The sequence below is a fragment of the Sinohyriopsis cumingii genome, chromosome 13 (assembly GCF_028554795.1).
Source record: "Sinohyriopsis cumingii isolate HCF-2022 chromosome 13, ASM2855479v2, whole genome shotgun sequence".
In the NCBI taxonomy this organism is placed as follows: Eukaryota; Metazoa; Mollusca; class Bivalvia; order Unionida; family Unionidae; genus Sinohyriopsis; species Sinohyriopsis cumingii.
The window spans coordinates 64,341,644-64,362,066 of NC_142973.1; the positions used below are offsets into that span (position 1 = coordinate 64,341,644).

The following is a 20,423-nucleotide window of genomic DNA, read 5'->3' on the forward strand; positions in this document are numbered from 1 at the left end:
TTCCTATGCATAGCTGAATTCGCCAACCCCACCCCACCTCCACTGAAAAGAAAACAAGAAATACTCATGCTTATGGCATGAGTGTCAACCACGATAAGCTGGTATTTCCTCAGCCCATCATTTGTGCCATGAAAATGTCACTAAAGAAAAATTTACCTTCACTCTTATGTGCCAAGGAATTAAAGTAAAAGTAGAAGATAGTGTGAGAACCCCAAAATAATGCGAAAATTCATCACATCCTCCATCAAAACAAACAAGTTAGATTGGCCCATGAGGTAGCAATGGCACAAACCTCATCATCTTTAATTTCAGGAGACAAATATCCCTATTGGTAAGGGACCAGTGAGAATTCTTGACAGTCACTGCAATCCACCTCAAAACAGTAGAAGCTGAAATATCGCTGGTGAACACTGTAACTTGAAATACCTGATCCAGCAGGCAATATCACAATTTAATCTGATGGTTGGACCTTTAGAAAATTTAAGGCTGTTGGTAATGGCTGCCCTATTAGTAGGGAATCTGACATAATTAGTGCTGAGACCATTCTGTGAGGTCTACCTTTCCATTTTTTAACCAACTGTCTGCCAAAATATTCTTTTTGCTGGGAATGTGGCAAACTCTGAAGATAATCCTTCTGAGGTCGACCAGCGAAGGATTTTTCAAACCCCTATGCAGAGAGAATGTATATATGTGCTTCCTTGTTTTCTTATGTATACTACCACAGACAGGTTGTCAGAGAACACCATCAAGCAGCAATTTCTTATTTTGTGAACACACTACTGAAGGACTAAGAACACTACCCTCACTTCTGAATTGTTGATATGAAGAGGAGACTCTTTCCAGAACCACACTGAAATTAATCCTTCCAAGTCCAGATGAGTGCCCCACCCAGAATCAGATGTATCTGCAAACAGATATAAGTGGGGTTCTGGGGCATGCATAGGTACTCGGGCCAAAAACTGGTCCCAATTTGACCACTAAATCAGGTGATGATGGAAATCCTGACCTAGAAAAATCTGAACATCTAGAGGATCCCTATGCAGTTTCCAGTTTGCAAAAAGAAGGTGGAGAGTGTGCAAGTGCAATCTGGGAAACCAGATCCGCTGCAGAGTTCAAGGTCCGCCAGAGAACGAAATAGATAAGCCAACAGCAAAGTCTTTGTCCTCAGTGCCTTAAAAAGGATCAGGATCTTGTCCACTTTGAGGAAATTCATCCCTAGATAAACAAAAACTTGAGACAGAACCAGCTCCATTGGATTGAATAAAAGCCCTGGTTTAATTTTCTGTGTCCTGTATCACCTTCAGAAACTGTGGTTTTGAGATAAGTGTATACATTTGGCTATTCCAATCTTTAGGAAGAGCAATTACTATCTAATCCTTTGGATCAAGGATTTGCAAGACAAAGGTTTTGATATTTGGATTCCAATAGGTCCATCTTTGGTCGATCTCACAGGAACTTACTGATTGAAAACCAAGGGATGAAGAGACGATTCCATTTATATTAGTTCGTTCTTGTGGGAAGACGAGTCAGCCAATACATTAGACAGCTTGGGATACTTAGACATAGATTTGTCAGTGAGGACACCACTTTGGAAAATCACAAGCTAGAATATAAAGGTCTCGGGACTTGTTTCTACTTTGTGATAAGTCACCACAGTGGAGTTCTCAGACTGTATGAGAACTCCATTACCATGTAGGTTAATCTCCAATCACCAATGAAAAGGTTTTCATTTCAAGAATGCTGGTACAATAATGATATCCTGAAATAGGAGACTGTCCCACCCCAGCTCTTTGTTTTCATCTGTACAGATCATGACTGCCTGAGGTTGTGCTCTCAGAGGTAGCCTGACACGAGTCCAGTGAGGTTTCCCTACTTCTGAGAAGGAACCTCATATTGTGCAGACTGCAAAAGTTGGTCCAATGGTCAAAGGCTCTCTTTCCATTTGGACCAAAGGATCAATGTAATGGAAGGTCAATAAAAGCAGCCTAGGACTAAGATGTCCACTGCCACACTGAGAAAACCCAGCAGGCGATAGAGTTCTCTAGTGGGTGGATTGTTCAGTATATGCAAGAAATCCACCACCGTACTATTAAAATTCTCATTCCTGGGGAAGACATACTCTGTTTACTTGAATATTGAGCTCCAGACCTAGATGACCAACATCTTGAAACGGTACAAGGTTAGAGATGTCCTTGTTGACAAGGAAACTGAAAACGAGGAGGTTAACAGTTAGCTCATGTCATGCTCCAAGAGATAACTAAACTGCTAATTTGTAGCCTATAGATTTTGTAGGTGAACCACAGGATTTCTGAAAGCCATGTGAATGGGGACATGATGTCATGCCTCTTGCAAGTCCACAATGATTATGTAGTCTCCCCTATGGACAGCATTTAAAAACTACTCTTAAATTCCACTGTTAACCCAAAAGCATCAAAAAGTTGATTGAATGCACTTAGGTTGACAACTAATTGCAGATTCCTGTGTTTGTAGCTGCAGAACGCTGTCAAAGGAGAAGGTGCACTGAATGTGATACCAAGTCACCCAATAAGTCATAGCAAATCTTCCCCATTCGGCAGCTGAAGATTGGAGCCTTGCCTCTACCATGATCTGTGATGAGGAGGGAGTGAAAGTGAAGTCATCTGAGACAGCGACAGTCTCAAATACATTAAGGTTGATAAAAACAAAACACCCACTCTTTGCCTTTTTTCACTTTAGTTCAGGAGAACTGTGGATTTTGACAGTTGTAAATTCAATAGGACTGCTTCTTAGCGGACTGTGCTCTAGGGATTGGTGTTATCTTTTGTTGATTGCCTACGAATTCCTTCACTGTATCTGCAAATGTGAGTAATGAAAAGAAGGCATCCTTTGTGGTTGGTTTGTAAATTCCACCAATCTGATCATTAAAAAGTGTCTGTGGATGCTCAGGACTTGTAACTGACGATGTAAGCAGCCCACAATGACAGCAACTCTGTCAGATTGTGAAAGCAATTGAAAGTAGATTCTTCCAAAGTCAATAATCACCTATGTTGAAACTGTAGACTGGGCAGGTGTTGCAAAAGAATGAGGACAAAAATCTAATGGCAGTGGGCAGAAAACTTCATATGAGACCAAGGATGAGTCTTCATGCATCAACATGATCTAATAATGATGAGTAAACTCTGAATTGCTCCCATTAAATGATATGGAACCAGTGGAAACTGAGGTCTTCTTCCTTCCGGGTATGCTTCCGTGCCTTCAGCTTTAGCACACATAAAACTGCTGTCCACTGCTTTCTGTCTATAATATGCTAGTCTGACTTGTATTCAAGGAATGAAAACCAGAGAAAACTACTACCCATGGTCTAAATCTGTGAGTCAAACAATACATGCAGGTGTAGTACAACAAGAGTCCTGCTTTATAAACTTGGGAGAGCCTGTGATAAGTTACACACTATGACAAATACCTGTAAAAGGGCACATGTGGCCTTTACCAGTAGAGAATTGGAGTTTCTTTATTAATACTTACTAAGTGGATGCCATATAAATTCAATTCTAGTATCAAGTTATCTATAGGAAGGTCAAATTTTGACTGCCTATATAGGTACAATCACTGATGTATCACTTATAGTAACTATGAAGTGGAATCTACGAGTAAACCATATATAGAAAGTTTATATATCCAACCATGGTAGAAGCTATACAGCAATATAAATGAGTTTTTATAGTACACACAGAACCTGCACATCAAATATCACTGAAGCATCATTACTGACACTTATGAATATCCACTGACAGACATCATCTGTAGAAAAGACACACTGACAATCAATACAAGTAAAATTGGTTAAGCATAACATATATAACTATGAAGAGGATGCTAAGACAATATAATATAAAAAACTTACAGAAATCCAGTAGGCATAATGAAGTGGACATAGTGGAAGTTATACAGAAATATTAAATGGGTTTTCTATATTATGCACATATTAATATCGCAAACCATGCAGGTACGTACCATGGGCTCCCAAGTATGACGACAGCAAAGTCAACACATTGTTGTTGATGACAGAAAGTGCAGAGAACTTAGAAATTTATAGAGTATGCTTTCCTTTCAAGATGAAATTCCTAACACTTATTTAAGGTAAAAAACTTTAAAACTGTTTGTATGTATTCTGCAGGGGCCATACTTCATTATTTACAAAAACTTAAATATCCATCTCTCTTTCTTTCTTGTCCACTCTGTCAGACCCCTATTAAAATCAAAATCTTAAAAAAAGAAGTTACCTCTAGTAGTATAAGCACTAATCTGTTGTTCATTTTTCTCAGCTTGAATGGTTTCATATCTGTGTATGAATATTGTTCTGTACTGAGAACACCCTTTTACAGCTCACTGGGATTTTTCACCAACATAAGCTCTGCCAAAGTCTAACGTTCTTGAATTAGCACTCTACTGACTACTATGATATATTTACTATTCCGTAATGCTGTATTAGGACTTTAAGTCCATTAATACCATAGTCTACTTGTTTAAACACAGGTATTTGAATAAAATAAATATCTTTACTTTTTAATTTCCTTTTCATATTCTTATTTATTAGATTTATTGTAACCTTTATATTAGAGCTATATAGTTTTGTAGCACATGATCCCGCTGGGCCAAATTAAGACTAGAAAAGAAAAGTACACTCTACTTTTAAACTGTTCAGATTTTAGTTCGGCTTGTTTGTCTGCCTTTTCTACATTTAATCTCAAAATACTGATGAAATGATTGGTTGACCGTCATGCCATCAGTTTTTGGTCTATACAGCATGTACATCGGATTTGAATTTAACACCATTATTTTGGGTTCAAAATTGCTCACTGGCATCTCCCTTATACTTTCCTAGCTCATATGATCTGATAGACTTCCTGGCTTTAAAAATAAATTGCCCTCATTACCATGATCAGCCAGCATTTGCAGAACTAAACTGACATCTATACAAGACCAACGCTAAGAATCAGACACGTTGGGTCTTCTCAATAACCCATATTACAAACAAGCATTTGTAAAACTTCCTTTATGCAAGGTACAAACTTTGACACAATGCTTGTTACAGGGCCCAATGTGCCAGTCAAATTTAGATTAACAACCATTCATGTTAAGCCGAAAAACCAGATATGTAAATAGTTATGACAAAAATAACGTTGCGACAAGTGCTTCAATATTTTTACCATTTCTTCAAGTATCTTAACACATTAACCCCTGAGCCAAACAGCTAGGCAGTCCCCTGAAGCATACTTGCAGAGATCACCTAGAGCAGTATTAGCCTTTCCAGTGCCTGTATCCCTGAGACTAGCTGACAGCAATTGGATTGCCGATTTTTACAGAGGGGGCTACTTGCAACAAAATTGTTATTATTTTATTTGTATTCATTTAATTCAGCTGAAATTTGGCATGGCAGTTCTCAATAAACTCACCTACATAATGGTATAAATTTCATGCTACATGCAGAAATAAAACTAATGCATGATGGTGAAAACAAATGATGTACTTGCCAATTTGCTTCTCTTGCCGTGAATAATCCATAAAATCCATTATGAATTCACAAAGAATTATTAACACCATCAACACATGAAACAATTATACTTATGTAAACAAAAATTCCACTTGTCGTCTCTTGTAAACTAAACATCCTGTGAATACTGTACACAAATGGGCATATTTTACTTGCTCTTTACTTACCTTTCTTCCTAAGAACTCTCACTGAAATTTTTAAAACTAATAAAACACTTAACAAACCTTGAACTATGAACACTCATGTTAACAACGTATATTTCCCAAACATTTATTTAATGATTATTCAAAAGAAAAAGAAGCTCCACGAAATCAAATGCATTTGCATCAGGGTCTAAATCCGTTGCTGGTCCTTGGTATAGCCTCTTGTCAATGTGTGTTTTATCATTTACGATCATCGATCAGCTCTACTTTCATTTTCTTCTTCTTCTTCTTCAACATTCTCATTTTCGTCACTACTGCTGTTATTTTCATTAGCTTTTTCGATGTCACTATCAATCTCGTCTGATTAAAATCCAAAAAATTCTCCATCAGAATCCGTCAAGTCTGCTCCTAGAGGCTGATTCTCATCAATTTGCATCAATTTAAAACCGAAATATTTTCACTAAATCAACTGATATCGAAGTGAAAAAAATTTCCCGCTGTTCAGCAATGTGCGCTCTATCTATGTAAGCTAAAATTTGATTGGTTAAACTGCCTGCATTAGTAGGAAATGGCTTTAAATCAACCAATGGTTTGCGCTGAGTTAACTCGTCGTGCGGGAGAAAGGCCTTGCTAAATACTGCCTCTTAAACTCGGCGCTCGGGAGACAAGCTATGCAAACTCAGCCACTTTCGCGAGGCTCGCGGGAGATCAGGGGTGTAAAGTACGACGAGTATACTCGTCGCCAAGGGTTAATGTGTTAAAGGTGAATGGCTGAATAAGGTTGTATACTGCGCAGAGTAAATTTTCAAATGCGTGACTTGAAATTAATTTGCGGGAGTTCTCACACATCAATGCTTTCCAAGTGCGCGAATTTGTACAAATTTTGCACGCATCGCTTAATTGCACATTTACTACATTTCATGGTAATATCCATCAAAAACCAGAGAACTATTTATGATCCCACTCAGATCACAATGGTTGGCATCTCTGAAACTCAAGCCCCAAGGGCAGCTATAAAATTGTTATAAGCTAACATTTTTGGCAAATTTTGACAACTAGACATTTTTTTTATTAGCAGCACTAACTGCCACAGAAGCAAACTATTTTATTTGATGGTGAATATAATGAACTCCATGAAATTCATTTAATAATACAGTGTGACACCACTATAGCATGCTCCGTTATAACATGAATTCAGATACAACGCAGTCGTGGCTCCTGAAATTTCAAATACATGTAGTTTTCTTCCACACAAAAAAATATTTCTTAAAAGTATGGGAAAAACGTAAAAACTTTATTATCATTTTGGGGAAGAGATCACGTATGAATAATACAAGACGATCGTGGCGTGGCTCCTGAAATTTTGTATGTATTTTTCTCGTACACAAAAAAGTATTTTTTTATTCTTAAAAGTACAAAAAATAACGCATAAAAAGTGTATTCCGGGATCACGTAGGTCTTTGCCAATCGCAAATTTGGATTGTTTTTCCTTATTGGCAACAAAACATACCATGTGGCGATTTTTTTTTATTGGCGACATTGTTGGCCGTTTAATTTTTTTATATACAACCATTGGTTTGGAATGCAGAAATTCAGAGGCCCCATGAAAGGAAGCAGCAAACTGGATAAAAATGCACTGAAATTTATTTATTGTTACATAAACAAATTCTTTGTCCATATTGACAAACCATCTTAACAGTGCACTGTTATATTATAATCCGCTTATCATGACATCTAGCACGAGTACTGTATGTTGTGAAATATCCACCTTTATGTTGTCGACATTTCTGGTAATGGAGATCAACGAGGTATTATCTCGTAATCTATCTTTCATCGTATTTTCGACCACTCGCTAGTAATTAATATATTTACAAAGACTGACATTTGTATGTGGATGGTAAGTAAAATTCCTCTTCTTTTCACTCAGAATTAAATCCTTCAGAACACTCACATTTTCTGTAATAATCCCTGTCATCAAACCAGAACACCTGCATCTCTATTGTCCGTTGACCCTTTGTTAATTTTCAGACGCATGCGTGGAAGGCAGCATCACACTGCTACCACAAATGTTAAAAAAATTATATATAAAAAACAAATACATCTTACTTATTGGTTTATTCAATAGGCATGGATGGAGAGTAACTAGAATAGTCCAAACGACGGCTAATTCCTTTTTAAAAATGTACCCAGATAAAACAGTTTGCTGAAATTTCAAAGGAAACAAATTACCTTTGAAGCACTGATTGCTATGAAAACATACTCAGCAAATGGAGAAAAAAAAATCGGTCTCAATCATGCAATACAATTATTTGATATTGCCGCCACAATAAGAAATGGGCATCTGTTTGGTTCTCCAAAGCTGTCCTTTAGCGGTGACTTCACTAACGCATGCACCCTTCATTAAAGAAAGACGACTACACTCTTTCAATAAATACAAAGAACATTTCATCAAAGGAAGTCAGTTTCAAACTTAAATGAAAGTGATGGAATCTGATGGATTTTTACATTTTCCAATGTGACTGGAACACGTTAACTGTGCCGTGAAAATTTTCTTTTTGTAGGGAAAAAGTTTATGTTTATGAACACTACCAACAGCAGCTTAAAATGCAAACTAACTTTTACCGACTTGGGACATACTGAAAAGTAAATGTGCTTCATCATTTGTTACGTGATTGTGATATATTTTTCCACTGAATTCAGACCAATATGACCTGTGACAAAATTATTGAGTATTTTAAAGCTGTGTGTGTGCATATTTTCAATGGAATCACTTGTATTGTGGATTCAATGTATATGATGAGGTTCGCGGGTGAGTAAACAGTGTCGATACTATTCATACTATACATTAGACACGTATATATAAACAGTATTCATGTATATGTACCAATTCATGGTTCTCTAAATAAAGTAAACTATTATATGTCTTGTCTGTTTTCACTAAATGTGTATTTCTCATTTAATATGCATTGATTTAAGATGGTAATGGTGTTGATGAAGCATGTATTTTGTTGCCCGCATTTATTACCTACACCCCCTCCCCGCAATTTTTTGTGGGTACATGCATAATTTTTTTCAGCTAACTGACCTGGTTGCTTATAACACAGTTTGATCTATAACGTGGTCGGGTTCTATGGCTCCCAACTACTGTGTTATAGCCGACTCACACTGTACTCAAATGCTGTAATCTCTCTCTCTCTCTCTCACACACACACAACCAAACCAGGAGTTGAAAGCGAACTTTAAATGGCAAATGACATTTCCAGAGAGTGCTGTTTCAGGACTGATCACTGTTCCTATTGAATGAAAACAATTTTCTGTTGAGAACATTGCCAGCTTTTAATGTACTCCGTATGTTTTGATCAAGCTGATATAAGCACTTCTATCTCACTCTTCACTAAAAACAATTGCTTACCTGAGGGAGAGTAGACTGGTCTTAATTTGTACTTACAATTGGTGTTGGAATGTTAAAAGGATAACAAAGTAAGCACTGGAAAACAAATTTCCTCAGAATCAAATTAAGGTTGTTAACAGCATCTGCTTTAATAGCACTCTAATAGCTGCCCGAGTAAGAGTTTATTCTGGGCAATTAGAATTTACACACAAAAATACACATGCAAGCACACGCTCACACATGGTCGTACACTTGTGCACACACACACACACATAAATGTCACAGAACCTGTCACTTCCAGAAGCTCTTTAAGTCTATTTTCCAGCCTCTCTATGTGCCGTTCAGTCTCCTTCAGGATCAGTGCCTGGAACAAAAAGTTACAGTTTAAAATGAATAAATATATAAAATAGGGGCATATTTAGATAGGGTTCACTAAGATTCACCAAAATACAGCTTTGAAAGGTTTGACAAAAACACATTTTCAACAAAAGTATTATACCTGTCAATGCTAAAAACAGCAAATATTTTGACTTTTTCAGCAAAGCAAAATCAACCCAAGTTTTAAACTCTCCTGGTAAAAATAAAATGTGGATCTAGGACCAAGCTAAATGTGATCTAAGCTTCTTTCTTTGTCCTGATCTCAACTGCTGCAGTCCATACAGTCTATTGTGCAACAGTACAGAAAATTAAGAAGAAGTTAGTCCTTTTTTGTAATATTTAATAAAATAGCTCAACAACACAAATTCCATAACACATTAACCCCTGGCAATGAGTTTATGTGGCAGGAGATAGTAGCCTAGTGCTGAGCTCTGTAGCAGCGTCAAGGTCATGTAGGATACATTAAAGTGGGTGGTATTATAGAAAGGTAGACAGATGTAGCTCTACAATGATACCAAATAATCTGGAAGTTCTAGCTGCACTACAAAATACAGAGGGAAAAACCTCTTTTTTTCCACCCAAAATACACAAGTGGGCAGAATCCAATTTTGTGCCCAGATTTTAGACTTTTTGGTCTCAGATCTAAAGCAGACTGGTATGAACTGCAAACAGACAGATGAACCTTTGCAAAAAGTAGGATAAGATAAGTAAACTTTTACCCTTCTGCTCATGCATGAGCCAAATAGTCAATGAAAAACAACATTTCTAACACAACTAGGCATTAGGTTATTGGAAAATCACTTGGAAGTTGATGTATTAGGATGTATTCAGAAATAGCTTTCAAAATGTGTTTCCTACTTGAATTTCAGGCGAAAACGACAAAAACCTCCAGGGGTTAATGTGTTAAAAAATCATACTGTCACGTGAATAAATTACAGTTGTTCCATGTAGAAAGACTTTATCACAAGAAACATCTGCACAATAAGAACAATTTATAACGTAACTACAAGTCCATTACGATTATGAATGTACTCAAAAATGTTTAAATACTCTATAATTCATATTGTTCAAAGTTCAAAAGCCTGTTTTAATGAAGGCATGGAGCATTGTCTGTTTTTTTCTCTTAAATCTTTGTTTAACTAGTGTAGCTTGTGTTAATGACAATTTCTTACACCATATGTAAGACTACATAGTATGTATGCACAAACTATATTATAACTACAAAGAGTAAAACCTATTCGCCTTAGCCATCAACAAACATGCTAAAGTATTTGCATACCTTCCAATATCAGACCTGCCAAGCCTGACAAGTCCGTCTCAGTAAGGTGTAAGAAAATATCAATAACTACTATTGTAAAGCTGGAAAACATACTTAAAAGTTTGGCGCATAGACGACAAACATTATGTTCAACTGAAAAGTTTGTGAAGTACACGTAGACTTTATTTACCACTAGTACAGTTGCACAAACTCGAGTTCCAAACCCTATGCAGCTCAATGGTTTGTTGCTATCTCTCAACTTGACATAATTCTTGAAAATTCTTTTCCATTTCAAATGACGACAGCAATCATATCTCCCACCACGAGACACTCAAATTGGCATGTGATGTCCAATAAATGTAATTGTGCCCTTTCCAGCTTTTATTCACAAGAATCTGAATACTCCTTTTTATTCTTCTTTGTTGATTATTAACACTTTTCTATAAGCTTGTTTTCCCTTTCGTCTTAAACATGCATCACTTTCTGAATGCCATTTAAAAAAATTCTATAATCAACAGTTTGATTATGTAGATGCTTTGCATGAACAAACAGGTGAAGTTTCAAGCATCTGGAATGCTGCTGTAAAGTTAGTCTGGTTCCATGACTAATTTCACTAATTCTATTTTGAAACCCAGATCCAAATACAACACAGATGAACCAATTATCCAGATTTGTTTGCAACAATCAATTTGCATAGTTTTTGCTAGTATGCCGCTAAGTCCGTATTTTAAGAGCAATTTTCATAAGATGTATGGCAAAATTGCAAGAGTTGCCAGGTCTGCAATATGTGTACCCTTGTACCAAAAAGCATCAAGGAAATAAGTTATAAATGGGTGCAGCACATAATTTTCTGTTGGCCAATGATAGGGCAGTATTCCATTCAATGCACTGCACCTGATTATAATGTGGGTGCGACCTTATCTACATTGAGTGGTAGAATGGAAAATGGTCTGGCATTTGTGAACTTATTAATCTGTGCCAGCACAATAACTCATCGTACTTTACCTCCCCATTCTCCCAAGTGGCACGATAACGTGGCTTGGTTTACTTAGCTTGTATCCTGCACCAAGTTTGAGTGGCAGTATTAGTCTATGCCTGTATCCCGCATGCAGAGTTATATCGGCGCAAACCATTGGTTGATTTCAGGTCATTTCCTAATTATGCAGGCAGTTTAACCAATAAAGATTTAGCTTATATAGATAAAGTGGACACTGCTGAACAAAGATATTTTAAAATACTTTGATAGCGGCAGATTCTTTAAATAGTGGAAATATTTAGATCTGAATATGATGCAAAATGAGATGAACCAGCGACTGGGAGTAGACTTTTACTTAACAGACTCTGACGGAGTATAATTCACACAAGGTTAAGATGACAAGTGGAATTTCTGTGTACATAAAATAGAAAATAGAATTATTTCATGTGTTGATGGTATTAATTATTCAGTGTGAATTCATAATGGGTTGTCTGGATTATTCATGGCAAGAAAAGCAAATTGGTAAGTAAATCATTTATTTTTACCTTTATGCATCTTTCGTATTTCTGCATGTAGCATGAAATTTATGCTATAATATACATATATATTAAGAACTGCTGTGCCAAATTTCAGCTTCATAAAAGAATATAAATAATAAATAAATGTATTGCATGTAGCCCCCTCTGTAAAAATTTGCAAGCCATGTGCTGTCAGCAAGTCTAGGGGATACAGGCACTGGTAAGGCTAATAGTGCTTAAGGTGACCTCTCTGCAAGTATGCTGTAGGGGAATGCCTAGCTGTTTGGCTCAGGGGTTAATGAGTTAAAGGCATGATAGAGAGTCAAACTTTGAATAGGCATACAAAGTCAAATTATTAAGCTAAACATTGGTACCTCATTTATTACACTACACGAAATGTAGTTTGAAATATCAGCACTGATTCCTAAATAGGTTGTGCAAAAAGGGAGAAAAGTGTCTGCCCTTGTAGTTTTTTATAGTGCCTGTATGACTGATAGGTAAAATGTAAACAATGATATGAGCCCCTGTCTACTTATATATATAAGGGAGCTGTAGTCAAGAGACCTGCACGTAGGTGGCCCTTGGACAAGTGGTCGCTCTGCTCTGTACCCAGGGCAGTGGAACACTTTGACAGCATCCAGGGCAACTGAGCAGACCTTTTCAGAACAGCGCTGCTCACCCTGCATAGGGAGGGGCCTAGAAAAGGTGGCATTAAAACTAGCACGCCCTTCAAAATCTGGCCAGCTTGCCATGGCTGGCAAGATCATCAATATCTGAGTCGAAACTATCAAAGAAAAAAACCTTCTTATTGGAGCATGGAACATCCGTACTCTCATGGACAAAAAGAACAGAGCAAGACCTCACAGGAGAACAGCCCTGGTTGCTAAGGGGCTTTCACACTACAATATCGACATTGCAGCCTTGGGTGAAACCAGGTTCACAGAGGAGGGATCTCTGACTGAGCTAGCAAGCAGCTACACCTTCTTCTGGAAAGGAAAAGCCCAAAACAAAGACAGGATCCACAGAATCAGCCTGGCTATTAAATCAAGCCTTCTGAAGCAGCTTCCACACCTTCCTGTTGGTATCAATGAGAGGTTAATGAAATTGCCACAAACGCCATCCAACAATCATCAGCGCATATGCCCTTACCCTCTCAAGCCCAGTGAAAACCATCGAACAGTTCTATGCAGACCTCAGCTCTGTACTGTGATCAGTTCCAGCTGATGACAAGATCATACTACTGGGGGACTTCAATGCCCATGTTGGCTGCAATTATGGTAGATGGAAAGGTGTGCTTGGCAAGTACGGTGTCGGCAAGATGAACAACGGCCTGCTCTAACTCAGCAAATGCGCAGAATTTGACCGCCTCATCACAAACTCAATATTCAGAATGGCGAACAAACACAAGAACAACTGGATGCACCCCAGATCTTACCAATGCCACTTAATCAACTATGTAATAGTCTGGTAGCATGATGCCCAGTATGTCCTCATCACCAAGGCCATGCGAGGAACAGAATGCTGGACAGACCAAACTTGTGAGAACAATCCTAAAGCTGTGCATTGCCCCACATCATCCAAGGCATCCTAAGCTTGTGTGCACAGCCTTCAACACTGTCAAACTCCTGCAGCTTTCCACCCAGCTCAATTTCCAGAACAGCCTAGATGACAAGCTGTCCACCAATGGACCGATACATGAAAATGCCTCTGAGGAATGGAACAAGCTCAGGGACATGAGAAGAGAAACAGCTATCATGACTCTGGGCCCCAAGAAGCGAACCCATCAAGACTGGTTCGAGGAGAACAACAGTGCCATTGAAGATCTGCTTGCCAAAAAGACCGCTTCAAATTCTATCAAGATGAGGCTCAGAGAGAAATCCACAAGATGCATGACCAGTGGTGGGAAAGGAAAGCTGATGTGCAATGCTATGCCAACACTAACAACTCCAAAGAGTTCTTTAACGCCATGAAGTCAATCTTCAGCCCTTCAAAGTCTGGTTCTGTCCCCCTGCTTGCTGCAGATGGCAGTATACTAATAAAGGACAAGGCTGGTATTAAGGACAGATGGAAAGAACACTTTAGCCAGCTCCTAAACCTGTCCTCACTGGTCAGCCAATCTGTTCTTGACCAAACAACCAACGCAGGACCAATGGATGTTCCGCCAAACAATTGAGGAGTTGAAGGATGGCCATTAAACAAATGAACTGTGGCAGGGCACCTGGAAGGATGGTATCCCAGCGGAGGTGTACAAGGCTCTCAGTGAACAAACTCTGGAGGCATTCCACGATGTGCTAATCAGCATCTGGACGAAAAAGGAGATGCCAGACGACCGCCGCAATGCATCAATTGTGACCCTCTATAAGAATAAAGGCACACATGTGGACTACAGTAACTACAGAAGCATCTCCTTGCTCTCCATAACTGGCAAAATACTTGCATCATTCTATGCAAGCTTATTACAGCAGTATCAGAAGATAACTTCCTCGAGTCTCAGTGTGGTTTTTGCCCAGACTGCAGCACCATTGATATGATCTTCGCAGTGATACAAGTCCAAGAAAAGTGCCTTGAGCAGAACATGAATCTGTATGCCATCTTCATGGACCTGACAAAGGCTTTCGATACAGTCAACAGAGATGCCCTGTGGGTAGTACTCCAGAAGCTTGGTTGTCCTCATAAGTTTACCAACCTCATCCGCCTCTTTCAGGATGACATGACTGGAGAGATTCTCTCAGACAGTGAACCCTCTGAGAAATTCGCCATATCTAAAGGCATCAAACAGGGCTGTGTACTCGCTTCAGTACTCTTCTTCACACAGGTACTGATCCATGCCATCCGTGACCTTGACCTTAGTATCTACATTAGATTTTGCCTGGATGGATCAGTGTCTGATCTCTGTTGCCTAGCTGCAAAAACCAAGACACTAGAAAGACTCATCACTGAAGCACTCTTTGCAGATGACTGTGCCCTCATGGCCCATGAAAAGACTCACCTACAGGCAATCGTGGAAAGGTTCTCTGAAGCCTCCAATCTATTTGGACTCACAATTAGCCTAGGAAAGACAGAAGTCCTCTTCCAGCCTGCCCCAAACACTGTCCCTTCACAACCCTGCAACACCAGTGGTGACACGCAGCTGAAGAATGTGGACAATTTGAAATACTTAGGCAGCACAATATCCAATGATGGCTTCCTGGACAAAGAGATCACTGCAAGGATCCAAAAAGCAAGTCAAGCACTCAGACAACTCCAAACCAAGGTCTTGTAGCAGAAGGACATACGCCTGTCAACAAAGATGAAGGTGTACAATGCAGTTGTCCACATGTCTTCCTTGTATGGCCATGAAACGTGGACTGCTTACCAAAGGCATATCAGTCAGTTGGAACAATTCCACCAGCGCTCCCTGAATTCCATCATGCGGATCAAGTGGCAGGACCAAATTCCCAACCAGGAAGTCCTTGATAGAGCCAACACAACAAGCATTAAAGCCAAACTAATCCAGGCCAAGCTTCATTGGACTGGCCATGTCATCCGCATGGATCAAAACAGAATCCCAAAGCAGCTGTTCTTTGACAAGCTAGCTCAGGGCAACCAAAACCAAGGCCACCCTCACAAGAAGTACAAAGACAATCTCAAGACACACATCAAATGGGCACACCTTCCACCCCACCAGCTCGAACTTGCTGCATCATCGAGCTCGCTGCATCAGAGAGATGTAATTGGAGAGCCCTGACCTATATATATATATACACACACACACACACATACATACACACATTTACAAAAGTTAATAATTATTATTAAAAAGCAATGTTGGGGCAACTTGAGTAATTCATTGGACAACCAGAAAACTCTTGCTTGTCAATCAGATTCTCAAGGCTGGTTGTCCTTATTTCACACCTCTGTAGACAGGATACTACCTTTTATACTGGCAATCACTGACTACTGTTTTGTTATTGACAATGCTTATTTGGGGGTTTTAATGCTTGTGCATTTTGGGTGTCTAGACACCAATGTCCTGTGGCACTTGAGCTATATCTACATATCCCTCTTCCTTGTAACTCAATTCATGCTCAAGTTATTTTTCCCCACCTTTGAGACTTTTCGTCTGCTGAGCTTCTTATGGTCCGGAATGACATTCTTCATTATGTCATAGCACATGGCCACACTGGCCCGCCATTTGGCATCACTTTGTCTTCGTCTTGCTCTCATCACTGTACGAGGCATATTTCTGAAAGACATTAAACATAGTTAAAACAATTTTCATTTACTAGGCCTGATCTTACAGCAAAGAAAAGTAATAAGGATAGAATAGTCCTACTGTAGTTACAAATTTTATGATAATAACAAATTATCTGTAAATAAGTTGCATAGTATTTCACAACCAGCAGAGTAAATAAAGTTTTTCATTTTTAATAAATTTTTCTTATGACAGTTTGAACCAACAAGGGATGCAACTCTTACTGCCCTATATAGATCTACCCTAATTTTCCTGTCAATGTTAACTGGCTGATTATGGATGTTCAAAGACAGTTGTTTACATTTGTTTTTATTGGTTGTTTCAAATTAACAGGTAACAGCTATTTTCTCAACACGTATTCTTAGTACAGTTACATTTCAAAATACAATATGGAAAGGAGGGCAAATGAACATGGTGAATATTCTGAAAGCTGAACTAATTGCTAAATGCATGTACTTGCATTGATTTAATACAAGGATATTTCTGAAACACTATCAATTAGCAATTTATAGCTTTAAGGATTTTATCTAAAATGATTGCAAAGTCTTTCAACTTTAGCTTAGTCTCCGCTAGGGGATTGGTCATGTGCAAGGACCAGAAGTAACTATTTTCAAGATGGCAGCTAAGAATCATAGTTATTGGCCATGCAGCCATTCTAAGTTGTAGCATTAAATGCTTCTGAATAACATTTGCTTGCTTAAATAATCACCAAGGACAAGAATGGCTGAATAATCACCAGTAACAAGAATGGCTGAATAATCACCAGTGAAATGAAAGGTTAAACAATTGACCTTCTTCTCAGAATATGTGTGCTCATAACTGTAACGCACTTTTCAGTCAATTATAAGCACTACTGTAGTCCCATTCAAGTTCAAAGTTTTATCAATTTTCAACTTTTCAAACGTTCCTTTAGCATTTCTAATTTTTAAAATTTAATATCTTCTTTCTTAGAGCCTGTAGAATACTAAATAATGACAATGCAGAAGGATTTTTAAATCTGATGTCTTGAAATGTTATATCATAAAAATGAGTGAAGGGGGCAAGAGTTTTACACAAAAAGAGTTATAGAACAAATCACAATAGCAAGGCACACACAAATATTAAACCCATAAAAAAGATTAACATAAAATCTAACAATCAATATTACTTTTAAGGCAATGTTTGAATCTTGAGTGGTGGGAATGGGATGGAAGGATTAAATAAAGAACTTTTTTTATGAGGTTACCAAATTAAAATGAAACTACTTTTCAAAATAAACATTTGCCATGGTGGCTAGAATCAAAGATACACATCCTCAAAGCCCCCAGCCTCTTCCTGGATTCAAATGGTTACTGCCTAAATATTTTTTCTTCTGAATTACAAATTACAAAAGACAGAAGAAAACAGGATGCATGTTACAAACTAAAAACAGTAATTGAAACACTGAACAAGTTGCAGTGTTATGCATAGAAATGAACAGTGAAAAACACTAATAAACATTTCTTTGAACATTCAGCAGTTGCACTGCTAAAATTTAATTTAAAAAAAATCAAAAACAGAGAAAGCCTAAGTGGTGCAACAAAAAGAATGTTTTCCTTTTCAGACTTTGGCGTGTGACAGTTTTTCAACTAAAAAGGTCTAGCATGTTTGGTAGCCATCACATATGCTGGACAAGATTTAATTGGAACAAAACTTTTTAACTGTCATCCTGTATCTCTATTTTTAAAAAACTGTTTCTTAAAGAAGCTGTAATATAAGGTTCCTGCCACAAATTTTAAAAAAGATTCCATACCAAAACTAAAAATTTCCAGACCTAACAGTGTGAAAAGTTTATTTAAATAATGAGGCTAAAATACTTACTCAAGTAATATGTGAAGCAATGAAAAAGTATAATCTAAGCTTTAAAGATTTTATCTTTATACCAAAACATCTCCCAAATGCAAATGAACAGTCACACTACTGATTTCCATAACAACAAAAATTTTACTTTTCAGGACATTATAGTCATTTTTCTATTTTTCCAGACATTTTAAAGACCTGGAAAAGCAATTTTCAAATTAGACCTTTTCCAGATTTCTACACCTACATAGAAATCCTATCAGTATACAAATGCAAATTTTTTTAAGGATACCAATGGTAAAAGTCATACAGGTCATAAATGTACATTTATTCATCTTAAATATAAATAGTTGTTTTAAAATATAATACTAAATTTGCTTAACCAGAGTATATTAAATCATGATTATTTAATGCTCTGTATCAGAACTATCATAAAGAAACTTCCAGACGAAAATTTTCAATCACTATGGACTTTACAATGGTGGCCTGGCATTAAACTGGGTCAAGAAAAGAGCATGTTGAGTAAAATCATCACAATAACGGGAAGTACAAATTTGTTTATCAACATCTACAGCTTTAATTGTGACATCGCAGTGCACAACATTCAATCTGGACAGTGCTGAATCACACCTTTAGGATGACCTCATCCAAAAATGGCCACGTACTCCAACATTGGTTGTGCCATGCGTACTTCTTAGACAGTGTAAATAATTGACCTTCCAAAGGAATATGGATGTATGAGGATCCAACTATTGTTAATAACTGCCATTTAAAGGTATGTAAAATCAAATTTATATAAAAAAAATGACACCCATTACTGAAATAATCTGTTGAACCCCTACTTGACTTTCAGCATTGAAACCTATGGAAGAAATCATGATCCATGCTAGTTTTGTGTAAAATGCATAGCATTTGCAAACAATGAAAACGTTAGGTGGAAAAACTGTTCACCTCCCCATCTAAATTCCGATTAGAGACGGGCATGTAAACAGAAAGATCTTATGTTCCACGATCCACTTTTGGCCTTAATGGACGGAGGCTGCAGTCGGCAGAACAGCCGTCACTACTGTGTAGTATATATTCAGTTGGCCGAAATAGCAATGGTCGCAAGCTCAAAGTCGCAAGAATGTATATATTGTAAGTAATAAAACATGTTTATTCTAAGTAATTAAATTCATTCAACTTAATCATCTTGTGAGAAGAGACAATATTACCTCCATGACCTTGCAGTAATTTTACTATTCTAAATATAGAAATGCTTATACACAAGTCAAAAATGTACATTACTGTTTTACCGGACTGAATTTCCCTTTACTTTCGACCGTAAACTTGCTCAGAAACAACATACCTATTCATCTGGCTAATAAGCATAGTGCAAATACTATTCAGATCCAAAATATTACCACATAAAGATCATTATGTCTTTCATCCACGTCCCTGAATAAACGCAGATGTTTTTGATTCTGAACTCGGCTAAACTTAAAGTGCGGAGTGCTATGACGTCTAGATTGCGACCGCCAATGGTATAATGTCACGTGATAAAAAGTATAGTCAGTTTTACAAAACATAATGAAAGTTGACAAAACGTTTTACTTCGGCGGTAAAATTGCCCTTAAAAATTTACTTAAATTATACTTTTGCAATTGTATTGAGAAATCAATTTCATGTACCAACAGCTTTTTTCTTCTGCCCTAAAAATACTTACGCTCCTCTTCTGACAATCGTATACTCATTATTCCCACTATGAAAACAAAGTCATATGGACAGCGTTCTTTTGCATACCAGAGCCCAGCAACGTGGAATGAATTGCCCACTGAACTTAGACACAAAGACACAGTGATCACATTCAAGAGGGCTCTCAAAGCTCACTTATTTCGACTGCAAGAACAAACTTAAAGACCTAATAATGTTTCCTACCTGAAATATTCTCTGCATGTTTTTTTATTTTTTAATGTTTTTCTAATTTCATGTTGTTTGTTTTTGTAATAATATTATTATGTTTCTTATCTTATAGGTGTTGTCTAATGTTGTAAAGCGCTTAGAGCTTCTAAAGATTAGGCGCTATACAAAGTCCTCATTATTATTATTATTATTTTATATATATATATATATATATATATATATATATATATATATATATATATATATATATATATATATATGCATTCTATGCA

The 20,423-nt window shown here is 37.4% G+C and overlaps 1 protein-coding gene across 2 annotated transcripts in view; it reads right to left on the minus strand.

Moving 5' to 3' along the window:
- Nucleotides 1-19,734, minus strand: part of LOC149785723 (uncharacterized) — a 98,767-nt gene extending 79,033 nt beyond the window's left edge. For both annotated transcript variants that reach the window (XM_089979598.1, XM_089979597.1), the window contains exons 1-3: nucleotides 19,653-19,734; nucleotides 16,284-16,422; nucleotides 9,356-9,431 (exon numbers count right to left, since the gene is read on the minus strand). In XM_089979598.1, the coding sequence (XP_089835724.1) occupies nucleotides 9,356-9,431; nucleotides 16,284-16,418 (211 nt within the window). In that variant the 5' untranslated portion in view covers nucleotides 16,419-16,422; nucleotides 19,653-19,734. The remainder of the gene's footprint in view (nucleotides 1-9,355; nucleotides 9,432-16,283; nucleotides 16,423-19,652) is intronic.
- Between the last annotated feature and the right edge of the window lie 689 nt (nucleotides 19,735-20,423).